This window comes from Tursiops truncatus, chromosome 11 (genome assembly GCF_011762595.2).
Source record: "Tursiops truncatus isolate mTurTru1 chromosome 11, mTurTru1.mat.Y, whole genome shotgun sequence".
Classification (NCBI taxonomy): Eukaryota; Metazoa; Chordata; class Mammalia; order Artiodactyla; family Delphinidae; genus Tursiops; species Tursiops truncatus.
In genome coordinates, this window is record NC_047044.1 from 40,393,588 (window position 1) to 40,410,769 (window position 17,182).

Below are 17,182 nucleotides of genomic sequence, written 5' to 3' on the forward strand. Positions count from 1 at the left end.
AGTGAGGTTTATCCCAGGAATGCAAGGATTCTTCAATATACACAAATCAATCAATGTGATACACCATATTAACAAACTGAAGGAGAAAAAACATACGATCATCTCAACAGATGCAGAGAAAGCTTTCGACAAAATTCAACACCCATTTATGATAAAAACCCTCCAGAAAGTAGGCACAGAGGGAACTTTCCTCAACATAATAAAGGACATATATGACAAACCCAGAGCCAACATCGTCCTCAATGGTGAAAAACTGAAACCATTTCCACTAAGATCAGGAAAAAGACAAGGTTGCCCACTCTCACCACTATTATTCAAAATAGTTTTAGAAGTTTTAGCCACAGCAATCAGAGAAGAAAAAGAACTAAAAGGAATCGAAATCAGAAAAGAAGAAAAAGAACTAAACGGAATCCAAATCGGAAAAGAAGAAGTAAAGCTGTCACTGTTTGCAGATGACATGATATTATACATAGAGAATCCTAAAGATGCTACCTGAAAACTACTGGAGCCAATCAATGAATTTGATAAAGTAGCAGGATACAAAATTCATGCACAGAAATCTCTAGCATTCCTATACACTAATGATGAAAATATCTGAAAGTGAAATTAAGAAAACACTCCCATTTACCACTGCAACAAAAAGAATAAAATATCTAGGAACAAACCTACCTAAGGAGACAAAAGACCTGTATGCAGAAAATTATAAGACACCGATGAAAGAAATTAAAGATGATACAAATAGATGGAGAGATATACCATGTTCTTGGATTGGAAGACTCAACATTGTGAAAATGACTATACTACCCAAAGCAATCTACAGATTCAATGCAATCCCTATCAAACTACCACTGGCATTTTTCACAGAACTAGAACAAAAAATCTCACAATTTGCATGGAAACACAAAAGACCTCGAATAGCCAAAGCAATCTTTTTAAGGAAAAACGGAGTGGGAGGAATCAGGCTCCCTGACTTCAGACTATACTACAAAGCTACAGTAATCAAGACAGTATCGTACTGGCACAAAAACAGAAAGATAGGTCAATGGAACAGGATAGAAAGCCCAGAGATAAACCCACACACATATGGTCACCTTATCATTGATAAAGGAGACAAGAATATACAATGGAGAAAAGACAGCCTCTTCAATAAGTGCTGCTGGGAAAACTGGACAGGTGCATGTAAAAGAATGAAATTAGAACACTGCCTAACACCATACACAAAAATAAACTCAAAATGGATTAAAGAACTAAATGTAAGGCCAGACACTATTAAACTCTTAGAGGAAAACATAGGCAGAACACTCCATGACATGAATCACAGCAAGATCCTTTTTGACCCACCTCCTAGAGAAATGGAAATAAAAACAAAAATAAACAAATGGGACCTAATGAGACTTAAAACCGTCTGTACAGCAAAGGAAACTATAAACAAAACCAAAAGACAACCTTCAGAATGGGAGAAAATATTTGCAAATGAAGCAACTGACAAAGGATTAATCTTCAAAATTTACAAGCAGCTCAATATGAAAAAAACAAACAACCCAATCCAAAAATGGGCAGAAGATCTAAATAGACATTTCCCCAAAGAAGATATATAGATTGCCAACAAACATATGAAAGAATGCTCAACATCATTAATCATTAGAGAAATGCAAATCAAAACTACAATGAGATATCATCTCACACCAGTCAGAATGGCCATCATCAAAAAATCTATAAACAATAAATGCTGGAGAGGGTGTGGAGAAAAGGGAACCTTCTTACACTGTTGGTGGGAATGTAAATTGATACAGCCACTATGGAGAACAGTATGGAGGTTCTTTAAGAAACTAAAAACAGAACTACCATACGACCCAGCAGTCCCACTACTGGGCATATACCCTGAGAAAACCATAATTCAAAAAGAGTCATGTACCAAAATGTTCACTGCAGCTCTATTTACAATAGCCAGGACATGGAAGCAAGCTAAGTGTCCATTAACAGATGAATGGATAAAGATGTGGCACATATATACAATGGAATATTACTCAGCCATAAGAAGAAACGAAATTGAGTTATCTGCAGTGAGGTGGATGGACGTAGAGTCTGTCATAAAGAGTGAAGTAAGTCAGAAAGAGAAAAACAAATACCGTATGCTAACACATATATATGGAATCTAAGAAAAAAGAAACATGGTCATGAAGAACCTAGGCACAAGACAGGAATAAAGACACAGACCTACTGGAGGATGGACTTGAGGATGTGGGGAAGGGGAAGGGGAAGTTGGGACAAAGTGACAGAGTGGCATGGACATATATACACTAGCAAATGTAAAATAGATAGCTAGTGGGAAGCAGCCGCATAGCACAGGGAGATCAGCTCGGTGCTTTGTGACCACCTAGAGGGGTGGGATAGGGAGGGAGGGAGACGCAAGAGGGAAGAGATACGGGGATATATGTATAACTGATTCACTTTGTTATGAAGCAGAAATGAACACACCATTGTAAAGCAATTATACTCCAATAAAGATGTTAAAAAAAAATCCCTGCAATTTAGAAGTGTATAAGGCAAAAAAAGAAAAGATGTCTTTTTAAAAGCCACCGGTAACCTCTCAGAAAACAGAAGTCTGAAATCAGGAAAAGTAAAGCAAATGTAAACCTTGGAATAGTGGCAATGGACACAAAGTACTCTTTAAAGAAATGTATGTGCGAAGTTAGAAAGAGTGATCATCTGAAGCATGTTGAAGGATATAATAATAATAATTATTAAAAATAGTAAAGATCTGAGCATTTTTGGAAGCTGATTCTAAAGCAGTGATTCTCCACGGAGTTTCACTTCACCTTCCCCACAGATGCATTTCCTAGTCTGGAGGCATTTTTGGCTGTCACACTGGAGAACGCTACTAGCATTTAGTAGATAATGGAAGGGATGATGCTAAGTATCCCACAATAGTAAGACTATTCCCCTAAAACACAGAATTATCAGCTCCCAAATGTGACAAGTTTGAAAAATCTGGGTCCAAAGAATCCATTGGATTGGAAGAGATTGAAAAAATAAGAGAAATGTGATAACTGATAAGACAAAAATCAGGAAGAAGAAGAAGGGGAAGAGATAATAAAAATATTCTCCTTAGAAAAGCTTTACCAAGAACTATTGTCCTCAGTTCTCTTTCATTTTTAACAGATAACAGAGATTGAAGTTGAGACAGTTTAAGTGACTTATCATTTCAAAATCTAGCAGAAGTTTAATTCAGATCTTTTGAGCTCCTAATTTGATGTTCTTTTAACTATGACACCTAGTATTTTAAGTTCAAGATTGACTGAGGGTAACTGCTGGAGATATGACAGCATAAATATCAACCATGAAACAATTATTTTGTTTAAAAATTATGACATACCTAATGATTTTATGTCTCCATAAACAATATACTTAGTGCCTTCCTTTTTATTAAAGGAAAGAAAAATGTCTATAACACTGGAAAGGAAGAAACTAAGAAGAATACATTTGGCAAATCAGCATCAAATATACACTCAATATTGACACTTGCAGAAGAACAATTTAAAAGTTGTATGAGGTTCTGAATAACATTTAATCACATGTAATTTACACCAGAAATTCTGGTAATTTCATAGTTTAAAGCATTACATATAATTCTTTAAAGACGTTGTAAAGCACAAACAAAAATAATAGACAATAGTATTAGACTGTCACATTTCTATAAATTGTTACTTAAGGGAAATAAATGTATGATACTGAAAATCTGAGCCTTCTTCCAGCAGAGAAAAAGTTAAAATTCAAGGGTCATTACAGCATTCTTTACACTACTGCTACCACAAAGGCAAAAACAATTAAAACGACCATTAACAGCTTCACTATAAAACTTGGAGCATGAAGTATAACCAGAAAAAGAAATCATCATGTTTCTTTAAATACAAATAACTAAATGTGCAAGCGCAGCAGAAACAGGCAAAGCAGGCGGAATCATCTAGAGACCTGAGGGCTGACCTATGCAGCTGTGGGCCTGGCCAGCTCTGGAAGTGCTACCATGTGAGCGAGCCAACAGGGGTGTCCACAGTCCTCAGCAATCAGGCATCTTCGCCATGAAGGAAACAGCTGGAGCCCAGAGCCTGTCATCTACTCTATTGACATCTGCTGCTATATATTTCTCTTCTGGGGTTTCTTTTATTTATTTCTGTTTTTCAAACAATTCGGTGGAGACCCTGTGTCCACTTAATTGTCTTCTGATAATTCTAGGCACTTGGGCATACCAATGCTTTATTTGCAACTCAGGAGCAATGCTAATTAAATACTTACAGCAAACCTTACTTTTATATATATATATGGAAATCAAGTCAACCAATAGCACTTCTTCTCTCCCCCTGGCACCAGAAGTCCCCATTGTTGCAATGTTGTTTATTGGTTAAGAGTAGCATCTTTTGAAATCACACAGTTTTAGTTTGAATCCATTTTCTACCACACTGGGATACTGGCAAGTAATTTAACCTCAGCCTCAGTTTCTTCAACTGTAAAATGGGGATGATAACAGTGCTTATATTATAAGACTATTGTGAGGACTGAATGCAATACTCCGTGAAATGCTTGGTCCAGTAAATGGCATATAGCAAGCCTCTATAGACATTAGTTAATGTAAGTCCCTTTCTGCTATTACTTCTCCCAAATGTCTTTGACAGTGTAATTTTGTCTCATTTTTACTGAAGAGCCTTCCTCATTGTCTTCCTAATGAAGTCTGCCTACATCTATCATCTGACCCCAAACTGTTCGTTTTCACTAATAGTCTGCTCAAACCATGATGGCTTACTCTCTGGGTACTCCTCTATGAAACCCTCTCCTCAAAAGAATGCTTTTTCCTCTCTCTATATGAGCCCTATCTGCCCATTAAATTACAACTACTTGATGAAGTATTTTCTGAATGTTCCAACCAAACAGGATTTCTCTCAAATGTAAATTATGAAATAATTGCCCTCATTAGCAATATTATCCATATATTTGCTTGCCTATATCACAATTTATGTTTTAAAAAATATTCAATTTAATGCTTTTGAGTATCTTCTGTTTTCAAAGCATCAGTGTTAGCACTATATGAACAAAATAGTAAGCAATAATCTCTATCTTGATTGTCCTTACAACTAATAGGGTAAGAACATTAAGCAAGTATCCATTCTACTATGTATATAAATTCCACTATTCATTCAAGAATTTCCTTTATATCTCCCCAACTGGATATAAACTTTCCTTCCTTTTAACCTCCACAACAACTTATTGATTATTTTCTTTGACTTTTGAAGTGAGCCTTAAAAAAAATAGGTGGAACTTGGAGAAAAGGTTATAACTAGAAAAAATATTGCAAGTATATCATGACGAGAGAGTGTAATGTAAAAGACAATAAAGGCTTTGTAGAGACAAATCTAGATTCAAATTCTGGATTTTGATACTAGTAGTATCAAAATTAACTGGTAGTTAACTGTCTGATCTCACGAGTGTCTCCCACTCTATCTAGGCCTCAGATTACTTCTCTGTAAATGTGGATACAGTGCCTTCTTTGAAACATTGTGAGAATAAAATGAGAAATTTCCTATAAAGTACAAGATAGGTGCTCAAAAAATTAATTCTTTTCTATAATAATGTAAAAAGAATCTTGAGTTTGCATAGGTACTTCAAGAAAGAAGGGGTGAGCAAGCCCAAGTCTGAAAAAAGTTAGAAATGAGAACAGGGGCAAAATTTAGGTGACAGATCAAGCCGAAAGGAGGATGGGGATTAAACAGTGAAGGCCAGTTTTCAGTGGTAGGTATGGCTGAGGAACTTTCATGAACAAGGATGTCTAATGCTCAACTGTATGTTATTTGGTGAACCATGACAATGTAAAACACTCTTCTTAACCTTAATCTTCAGATTCTTAAGTAACGTTTCCAAAGCAAAGTTACTCTCCTTCTCATTTGGGTGAACGCCCAGGAAGAAAGGAAAAACAAATCCATATGAGGAGAGACTCTAGAAAATTCAAGGAAAGCAAGAAATCAGAACAAGAGGTAAATAGAAAAAATATGCCTTTTAGATATCATGGTGGAATTTGAAAATAGGCCATGGAATCTGTAATTAAAGTTATTTATTGAGACCACTTTATTTATAAAGTTATTTATTAAGACCACAACAAGATACCACCTCACATCTGTCAGAATGGCTATCAACAAAAAGAACACAAATAACAAACGTTGACAAGGATGTGGAAAAAAGGGAACCCACGTGCACTCTTGTGGGAATGTAAATTGGTGCAGCCACTATGGAAAACAGTATGGAGATTTCTCAAAAATGTAAAAAGAGAACTATCATAGGACCCAGCAATTCCACTCCCGGGTATATAGCCCCCCTAAAAAACACTAATTTGAAAAGATACATGCATCCCAATATTCATAGCAGCATTATTTACAATAGCCAAGATAGAGAAGCAACCTAAGTGTCCACCAACAGATAAATGGATAAAGAAGATGTGGTATATATATACAATGGAATACTACTCAGCTATTAAAAAGAATGGAATTAAAAAAAAAAAGAATGGAATTTTGCCATTTGCAGCAACATAGATGGACTTGGAGGGCATTACGCTAAGTGAAATAAGTCACACAGAGAAAGACAAATACTGTATGATATCACTTATATGTGGAATCTAAACAATACAACAAACTAGTGAATATAACAAAAAAGAAACCAACTCACAGATACAGAGAACAAACTAGTGGTTACCAGTGGGGAGAGGAAAGGGGAGAGGGGCAATATAGGTGTAGGAGACTAAGAAGTACAAACTATTAGGTATAAAATAAGCTACAAGGATATATTGTACATCATGGGAAATACAGCCAATAATTTATAATAATTATAAATGGAGTATAGCCTTTAAAAATTGTAACTATATTGTACACCTGTAACTCATATAATATTGTACAGCAACTGTACTTCAATTTAAAAAAAGAACATTGAGATTAAGCAATCTGAAAAATTTGGGACACCCAAGAATGAGATATAGAGTAGCTAGATAGAGCTATGATCGAAGAAGTGACAACAATTAGGAGACTGAAATGCCTGAATTAAAAAATTGTACGACAGGGCTTCCCTGGTGGCGCAGTGGTTGAGAGTCCGCCTGCCGATGCAGGGGACATGGGTTCGAGCCCCGGTCTGGGAGGATCCCACATGCCGTGGAGCAGCTGGGCCCGTGAGCCATGGCCGCTGAGCCTGCGCGTCCGGAGCCTGTGCTCCAAAAAAAAATTGTGAGACAGAAGAAGAAACTAAAGTTTTTTCTTTAATCAGAAGGGTAAATGTTTTGGATGGATGTGATGGAGAGCCACTGGAGAAGAGATCAATTTGGAATGATTACAGTAATTGACAGAAAATTTAACAAGGGCCAAAGCATGAGGATGTGCATAAGGGGATAAATCCAAGCTGTAGTACAGAAGCAAAATCTCCAATTTCTAGCAAATTATGGAATGTGGAATAGCGATGTATATCACCAGAAATCAGACTAGCAATTCAAGATTAGATGCCTGGAATGATGGCATGTACACTAACCAAAAACAAGGGTAGGAGAAGGGAGTGTTGGACTGAAGATACATTTCTGACACTGTCGTATACAGGTTTGTTCTCTCTCACCAGACTGAGGCTGTTTGGTGCAAGGACCAGCAGAATACTCCACATAAGTGTTTCTTAATGACAGTCATCTATTGTGGGTACTATCAATGGTCTCTTTTCCTGAGAAATAGAACCCATAATTTTTAGTTGGGCCTAGAATAAACTCTACATTTTCCAGTCTCCACTGCAACTAGATAAAGCCTTGGAACTATCAACAGGCCAAATGGATATGGAAGAATCCTTAATGTAACAGGATGTGTCTGTTTTTTTTTTTTTTTTTGCGGTACGTGGGCCTCTCACTGTTGTGGCCTCTCCCGTTGCGGAGCACATGCTCCGGGCGCGCAGGCTCAGCGGCCATGGCTCACGGGCCCAGCCGCTCCGCGGCATGTGGGATCTTCCCAGACCGGGGCACAAACCCGTGTCCCCTGCATCGGCAGGCCGACTCTCAACCACTGCGCCACCAGGGAAGCCCAGGATGTGTCTTTTTAATTGAGTGTAACTCAATTATCCACTCAAGACTGAGAGATGGATGCCAAAATGACGTCGGTGGACAAAAAGAGAGAGCCTGGTTCCCTGACAATTGCATGAAGTCACCATACCAGTCATGGATGGCTTACTTCCAGATATCCTCTAAATGAAAAAGAAATAAACTCCTATCTTATTTATGCTGTTATGTTTTTTTTTGTTTTTTGTTTTTTTACTATTTGCAGCCAAATCTAATTTTCTCTAACACAACGACCTTGATCATTTTTGCTGTTTTCTTTAGTTCTATTTTTTTTCAGAAGTTTATACAAATCTTAATTCTCTTCTAACATTTAGAAATATTCTGAAATGCTGACCAGGTATTCTTTACATTTGTTTGAAAAAGTTTTCCATCTGATAAGCAGCATGGTAAAAACATCTCTATAAATACAACATTGCTTACCACAGAGTCTTATTGGAATATCCGATGTATGATTGATTATGTTTGCTAACCAAAGAGACCAACCAAAATTCTATTGCAAACAGTACTTACAGTGGTCAAGTCTTAGGCCAAGGCCATTTATCAAAGTACAAGGTTGAGTAAACCTGCAGAGATGATAGCCATGGTCAGGAGAGAAAAGTGGTTTCTCTTCCATCTAATCCAGACAAGTCATTGTGGGTACACAGAATATTAGAAGAGAACAGCATGCATTTGTTTTCCTTATTTGCATAAAGTTAAATATTGTTAGTCTTTTATTGATAATTTACACTTCCCTACTTTTACCCTGAATTGCTTATGTTGGACTGAGAACTCTAAGCCTAAAATTAACTATTTTATTTTAATTGATTTTTTCTTGGGTAGATAGTGTTGTCCTAAAACACAAAAGGAATAATTTTAGAACTAGAAGTACTTTAAAAATCATTCATTCTAAACCTTACATTTTATAGATTGAATGATCCAAAGAGACTAATGAACGTAACTAAATCTTTCTCAGTATAATTGTTCATTCATTGATTCATTCATTCATGTATCAATCCATTCAATTACTAATTGTTATGCCTAAAGCATTGAGGAGAGGGAGCTGTAGCACAGAATAAGGTCTTAGGTTCTATATATTTTCAATTTAGTGGGGATAGAAATAAATTATCCAAATAATTAAAACGCAATATAAATTAAGGTGTCATAAGCATTACTACAGATGAATAACCACAGGAAAGGAAAGGGTAACTAGCAAAGACTTTATGAAGAAAGCTGCATTTGGGCTGCACCTGAGAGGATTTGAACAGGTGAAGACTGAATGGACATTTCAGACAAAAAGCGTGACTTCCTTTTTAACTTGTAGAGTTGATTTCCATATGAAGCCTTTTCTTAAATTATTTTAAATTACATTTGGGCGGGAGAGTAAAATCAAATCATTCCCTAAGGAGCCAGAGGTGAGAATGGTGACTTTGTAAAGCTTGATGTCATAGTTAATGCTGCATTAAAAAGTGATGCTCATCAAGGTACAAAGGAGTCCCCGTTAAGTTCACCAACTGAAGGGCCATGCTACCCCTCAGCATCTGGAGAAAATGAGTGTAGTATGGCTTAAAACCCCAAAGCTGTGAGCTACTGCTCACAAATGTCATAAATTAAATGATTGAAAAAGATGTCAGTAATAAGTAAAAGAGCAGGGTTTCAATTTACAAGTGAAAACCCAGACAAATGTGCAGTATCAAGGAAAATCATACTTCATTTTGCTTCATGAATTAAGCAGGCTAGGATTCACATATTCAATCAGAAAGTGTTTAAAATGCAAACGACATTTAGAGAAAAGTGAAGGTGTCTGTACTAGTTTTCACAAATAAATCTTTTTTTTTGCTTTATATCTGAAAAATAGCTCCCCTTTTCCTCCTATTTGTGATCAATTACAGTTAGCAGTAAGAGAGTTAGCTAGGATTTAACTAGGCACTTCATCAGTAAGTAGTACTGATAACACAGGCATATTCAGAGAATTTCGTTCACAACTTTTACAACCATAAATTATAAATACAGTTCTGCACAGGCTAAACATTCAGCTTTTCAAACTACTTACTTTCTTACACCGGTATTCCTCTACTACTCCCCACTTCACAGCATGTTTTATATTCTACCTAAAAGGAAATTTGCATTTCAGCTTTATAAGTCTGTAGGTAACCTTCAGCCACTAACCTTGCTGTCTTCTGTCTCCTTAGCTTTTCCTTGGAGGGGTTTCTTCTCTTCAAATTCACAGGCTGATTGTAATGTGACCTGACAAGAAAGCATCGAGCTCTCTGATTCAGTAAGTTCCAGAGGTCTCGAAGAATAGTGCTGTGACCCAGTAGTGCCAAAATTTGGTATCGGAAGAGCAGTATGAATAGGCTTTGACCCAACAGCTGGCTGCCTCAGTTTTGAGGCAACCCCAAGTACAGGCATGGCTTCTATAAAAGTATCTTCTTGCTGCCAAAGAAAATGCTTCTAACCTCAGTCTGGTAGACTCCAACTTTAGTACTTCCAGAACAAATACTTTAAACAAAACTAGCAGTCAACATGATTTAAAAAAAAAAAAACGAAAAAAACACAACTAATAATATAACTTTCAGGAAGAGGCAAAACTCCCCTTCATCTTTAGTTAAGTTTCTTTCTTGCTGGCTTGAATTCTCATATTCTCATTCTCTCATATATCCATTCTCTCTCTCTCTCTGTTCAGTGTCCATGTAATATTAAATATTCCTTTGGGGAGGAAACTTTTCTTGAAGGTAACTGCTACAAAGCTCCTTCTCTAGGATTAAAGAGCTCCTAGTTTTACCTTTTCTTCTCACTACACAGTCTGAGTCTGAGCACTGAGAGTGAAAAAGAACAAAAGGAAAGCCCTTCAGTCCAACTGTCAAAGCAGCCAAAAGACCACAATAGTGGAAGGACAGGCATTCTTCCTAACTTCAGAAATAACCAGCCTGCATTCTCCTTTTAAAGAAAATTGTATTTCCCCCAGCTTAAAAAAAAAAAGAATGGACACGATAAATGGCCAAAACAAACAGCTGTTGGAAGAACTTTTAGCCCGGAAACAATCCCAGCAATGAAGCTGTTTGTCTGATTTCCAGCTATTTTTCACTACTGACAGCCATGAACCACGGTGTTCATTCTGTTTCATCCCATGAAATCAGGTTAAATTCATGCAATAGCAGCTAAAGTTGCTAACTCATCCAACAGATTATGCCTGCCTAGGTTATGGAAATATAGTAAATACAGAGAACAGGGCACCAGATATATAGTAATCATTTAAAATTTAATAATGGTGATAATAAAAATATTTACAGCTAATACATATGGGAAATGTACTACATAGCAGTTACCGGGCAAGCACTTCTTCCTAAAAGAATCCACCTTTGAATAGGAGACAAAGGACCTTAGAAGTAATTAGCTTAAGGTCACAGAAAATGGGGTTTCTCAAACTGGGTTCAACAAACCACCACCTGGAGTGCTTGCTAAAAACATAGATTCCTGAATTCATCCCAAATCTACCAAATAAGAATCAGGAGGGAGAGGGAGAAGTTTGAGAACTGAATTTAAATAAATTGATTGATTATCCTAGACACTAAAATTTATGATCTGTATTTTACTTAATTTGTAGCTTTACAGTTCAGGGAATGGACTCTAAAAGGCTTGACTGCCTGTAGTCCAATCTTTGCTTCCTTACTTACTAGCTGTATGAATTTGGCAGCTGCTATGACTCAGTTTCATCTTCTGTAAAATGGGAAAAAATCGGTGCTTCTTTCACAAGGTAGTTGTGAGAATTAAAGAAAATAAATGGATGAAGTCATTAGAACAGAGTCTACTATACAGTAAGTGCTCAATGAATGTTAGGTATTAATGTTATTAGAAATATAATAGCCTTGAGAATTACTGAGGTAAGGTCAAGAGGCATAACTGAAGAGATTGGCCAGGATCATAGAGTTAACATAATTGAACTCGGTAAAATCCTGAAAATAAAAATGAGATAAATTTATAGTCATTTTTTCCCATCAAACCTAACAGGAAAAGCAGCAATGACTCCTAAAACATACTGCCTTTTAAAGCCAAGCTTAAGTCGAAGGCAGTAAGAGAATCCTAACCAGGCTAGATTTTAATATCAGTGATTTTGAAAATATATAATAAAACCTCATGACATGACAATTTGCTATTATTCATTTATAAGAAAGAGAGAGAAAAAAAGAACTACTATGAACACTAAAAACACGCTTGTGAAAAGAAAAAATATGATTGGTTAGTCAACTCTGATATTTTCTAAGAGAGAGTCACACTCCTATATTTAACAGCTTGACTGAAGTAAAATTTACACATAATAAAATTCTAAGGAAATACTTCATGTCACCAGCACCATAATCAAAATGTGGAGTATCTCCTTCATCCTAAAAGCTTCTTTCATGCCCCTTTGTAGTCAACATCCCACACCCAACTCCGGCAACCCATGAAGTGCTTTCTGACACTGGTTTTGCCTTTTCAAGTACACGTTTAAACGAAATCATGCAGTATTTTTGTCTGACTTGGTTCACTTAGCATAATACTTTTGAAATCTGTCCATGTTATGTGTATCAACAGTTCTTTCTTTTGTATAGCTGAGATGTAGTCCATTGCATGGTATGGCACCATTTGTTTATGCATTCTTCAGCTGAAGGACATACGGACTTGTCTCCAGATTGAGGATATTATGAACAAACCTCTATAAATATGTGTATATGTTTTGTGTTGATATTATTTTCTCATGGATTAATAACTAGGAGGGGATCAGCATGTATTTAACTATATATGAAACTACCAAACTGTTTTCCAAAACATACCACTGGCAATACTTCACACTGTCAATCTTTTAGCCATTTTAGTGAGGTGCATAGTGCATCACTGCAGTTTTAATTTGAATTTTTCTAATAATTTATTTAGTATCTTTTCATATGTTTATATGCCATACCACCCATATATCATCTTTGGTGACATATCTGTTCAAAACGTCTACCAATATTTTTGTCTTATTATTGAGTTTTAATAGCTCTTTATATATTTTGGATACAGGTCCTTTCTTAGATACATTTTTAAAAACATATTCTCCTAGTATACAGATTGCCTTTCATTAGGAGAAAATTCTCTCTATATTTTTCACAATTTTGCAGTCTTGAGAGCAGAGGCCATAACTAACTGTCCTTTTATGCTAAATTATCTTTTCTAGGATTCTGAGTTGTAAACAGCCTCGGAAGACTTCTATCTAGAAGCAAACAGCCTTGGAAGATAGGAATGGTGTTTCCCCTGAAGCAAAGAGTAGATTTATTTGCTGTATATTCTAATAAAAATCATGTCTCCCTCCAGGAAAAAAAGGTGACACAGGTTTGCTTACAACTAATTATAAAAGACTTGTGTTCCCTAGGCTCAAAGTTCTTCTCCTGTAACCCAACCTACTGCATATGCAGACATCACCTGGCCCTTGTCACACTGTCCTGTAGGAACTGAGGCTAGAGAAACCTACAGAAGAAAATACGATATTCTGGCTACTGCTATTACTCTAAGTAATAAACCATCTCTGGTCTCTAACAGAGAAGTCTAATGTCTTCTGCCAACACCCATGAATATATGCCAGGTTAACTTATTAGCTTTCAAACAGAGTAAAGTCTCAGACGCCTTATAGTTCTTGACACCCTTTAGTTATCTTAATATTGTCTTTTTACAATATCATCAGTTTTTGCTTTATGTATTTAAAGCTTTATCACTGGCTTCATACACATTTAGGATTATTATTTCTTCTTGATGAGCTAGCTGTCTCTAACATTCATAATGAAAATACTTTCTTTATATTTGTTAGTATTTCTTATTCTAAAGTCTACTTTGGCAATATTTTGTGGTTTTTTTTTTTTTGATTAGTGTTTGGTATAACTTTTCCATTCTTTGTGTCTTTAAAGCTAAACTGGATTTCTGTTAGGGTATACATTTTTAATCTTGTTCTTTTATTATTTCTGACAATCTGTGCCTTTTAATTGGAGTATTTAGACCACTTCAGATAAATGTAATTATTGATATGACTGGTTTAAGTCTACCATCTTTCCATTAGTTTTCTATTTTTTCTTTATTCTTCTTCCGCTTTTTTGCTGTCTTCTTTGGATCGATTCATTTTTTTATGATTCCCTTTTATCTCTGCTATTGATTTAATAACATATAGTTCTATGTCAACATTTTTTAATGGTTGCTCTAGGGTTTACAATTTAAACCATTAACTTATTACAATATACCTTCAAATAATATTAAACCACTTTATGTATAATGTACAGGCCTCACAGTATTTTATTTTCATGTTCCCCTCACATTTTTTGTTATTATTGTCATACATTTTCTTTACATTCATTAAAATAGCACATTATTACATTGTTCTAAACTGTCAATTTCCTTTTAAAGAAAAACAAAAATGAATAAAAATGCATTTTATGTTTATCCACATAATTTCTGTTTCCGGTGGTCTTTATTACTTTGTGTAGATGCAAATTTCCATCTGGTATCATTTTCCTTCTCCTTGAACAACCTCCGTAAAATTTATTTTATTACATATTTGCTAGTGATTAACTGTCTCAGCTTCCATTTGGCTGAAAAAGAGTTTGCTTCACCTCTGTTTTTAAAAGAAATTTTTTTCTGAGTATAGAATTCTGAGTTAAAAATTTTCCTTCTTTGATACTTTAAAGATGTCACTCTATTTTTTTTTCATTTGCATAGTTCCTAAGGAGAAGTCTGTTGTAATTCTGATCTTTGCTCCTCCCTGTGTACTGTGGCTATTTTATCCAGCTTTTGTTATGATTTCCTCAATTTAGTCATTTTTAGCAATTTGACTTTTGTTATGCTTCTTTGGTTTTGTGTTCATTGGCAGTCTTCAGAGTTTTGTCAAATTTGGAAAATGTAGAACAGTTATTTCTAAAAATATTTGTTGCCTCCCCCTTTCCTTCTGGGGCTCCAATTACATATGTGTTGGACCATCTTCTTTTGTACCACAGGTTACTAATGCTTTCATTTATTCTTTAGGTCTTTTTAACTCTGTTTTTCATTTTGCAATCAATTAACCTCTATTGCTATATTGTCAAGTTCACCAACCTTTCCTTATTTCTATAATATTTAATCTGCTATATCTTATCTAGTGTATTTTATTTCAGATAATGCATTTTTCTTCTCTAGAAGTTCCATTGAGTGTTTTTTGTATCCACCATTTCTTTTCTCACCGTATTTATGTTCTCTTCTACCTTCTTGCATTTATGAGGAATATTAATATTAGTTGTTTAATATTCTTATACATGAATTTTATCATCTCTGTCATTTCAGAGTATGTTTTTATTAATGGACTTTTTTTTTTCCTCCTGCATATGACTCATGTTATACTGCTTTTTACATGTCTGGTAATTTTTTCCTGGATGGGAGACATTTTGAGTTATACATTGTTGTGTGCTGGATTTCATGTGGTGTATGACTTTGTAATGGCACAATTAAGTTCCTTTTGAGACTTTATTACAAGCTATTTTTAAAAAGGTACAGAGCAGCTTGTTGTCTAGGGCTAGTTTAACACCACTCCTAAAGAAATACAATTTTTTGAACTCAAACAAATGCCTATTAAGTGGCCTCTCCACTCCAGCTGGGGGAAATACCCAGTGTCCCCAGACTTATGCAAGTTCTGGGAATTGTTTAACTTACTCTTTTCTGGTACTTCTTTCCTTGACCTTTGCTTGTTTCTTCTCATACAAGTACCTTTACCAAACACTGGAGGAAACGCCTCTGTAAGTTTCCAGTGTTCATTCTCATTCTCTCTCTCATTTTTTCCTTCCTTCCTGGTACTCTGTCTGAAAATTTTAGACCTCTAGGCTTTCCTGAACTTTGATTTCAGTCTCTACAACTCAGCACAATGGCTGGACTCTACGTGGGTTCTCCAGACCTTCTCTGGGATCTGGATATTGCCTCCAGGCAGTAAGCTGGCACAATAATAGGACTGGTTTTTAATTACCCTTCCCTTGGGTATCACAGACCTGTGCTGCCTTTTATCCAATGGCTGAATAATATATTTTTTTATACTTTTGTCCAGTTTCTAGTTGTTTAAGACAGAAGATTAAATCAGATCCCTATTAATCTATAATGGTTAGAAGCAACAGTAAAGAGTCAGATCTTAATTTTTTTCTCCAATCCATCCTGAAAACTGTTTACTGTTATTAGTTTTTCACAATATACCTCAAAACCTTTATTGGTTTGTTAGCCTCCTTCATTTAGCTGAGAACTTCCCTTAAACCTTAGAGAAGAAATATTTTGTACTGACAACTTGCAAAATGTTTGATTGATTGGGTTAGACTGTCTGCCAGCTCTAATGAGAAAATTCAAATAATAAAAACTAATACAGGATACAACGAGCATGGAGTTAAAACTCTTCTCCAAACTTGGCTTGAAGCACTTAAAACACTAAGACCTGTTTTAGAATGTCTTTCCAGAATCCCCATTGGCACCATTTTTTTTCAGATATCTGAGAAAAATTTGATGCAGAGAGAAGTATTAGCCATGTAGTATACTTGAGGGAGCAATAAGCCAAGATATGCCTTTATTGTGGTATTAAGCAGGGGAAAAGAAGGTAAACCAGCTGGTTCAAATATAAAGGTAGGTAAGGAGTACAAAGGAACCAATAATAAAAGTTAATGGACATTTGGAAATGCACATCATAACCACTAAAATGAGGAACAATTCAGGAGAGGTGAAAACTAATTGTATTTGCTCTATGGCAAATATTTAGCATCTTACAGGCTTCCTTACAATATACTACTGATATAGTTAACTGAGCAAATAAAATTCCCCAAATTCAGAAGGCCTCTTAACCACAAAGTACAATGAAAAGCAAATACAGTGAGCTTTGAAATGGCACTTCACACTGATATTCTCCCTTTCAGAATATCATCCCCCAGAGTCAAAAATATACACATCTGGAGAAAGGATAGTTATTTTATTAAGACAAAAATCTCTTTGATAGTCTTGCCAGATAAATTTCAGTGCTCCAACAAGACAGCAGACCTTACTGAAAAAGGACATTAATAACTTTAAAAATAGTTGCACTTGAAA

At 35.6% G+C, this 17,182-nt stretch overlaps 1 protein-coding gene across 4 annotated transcripts in view; it reads right to left on the bottom strand.

Annotated features, from left to right (window-relative positions):
* The window catches only part of NAV3 (neuron navigator 3), an 839,545-nt gene that overhangs the window by 352,973 nt on the left and 469,390 nt on the right, over positions 1-17,182 (bottom strand). For 2 of the 4 annotated variants that reach the window (XM_073788379.1, XM_073788381.1), the window contains exon 1: positions 10,265-10,679. The exons of 1 other annotated variant lie outside the window; for it this stretch is intronic. In XM_073788379.1, the coding sequence (XP_073644480.1) occupies positions 10,265-10,507 (243 nt within the window). In that variant the 5' untranslated portion in view covers positions 10,508-10,679. Of the gene's footprint in view, positions 1-10,264; positions 10,681-17,182 lie in introns of those variants that run through there. One more of the 4 variants, XM_073788380.1, reaches the window with a different exon arrangement.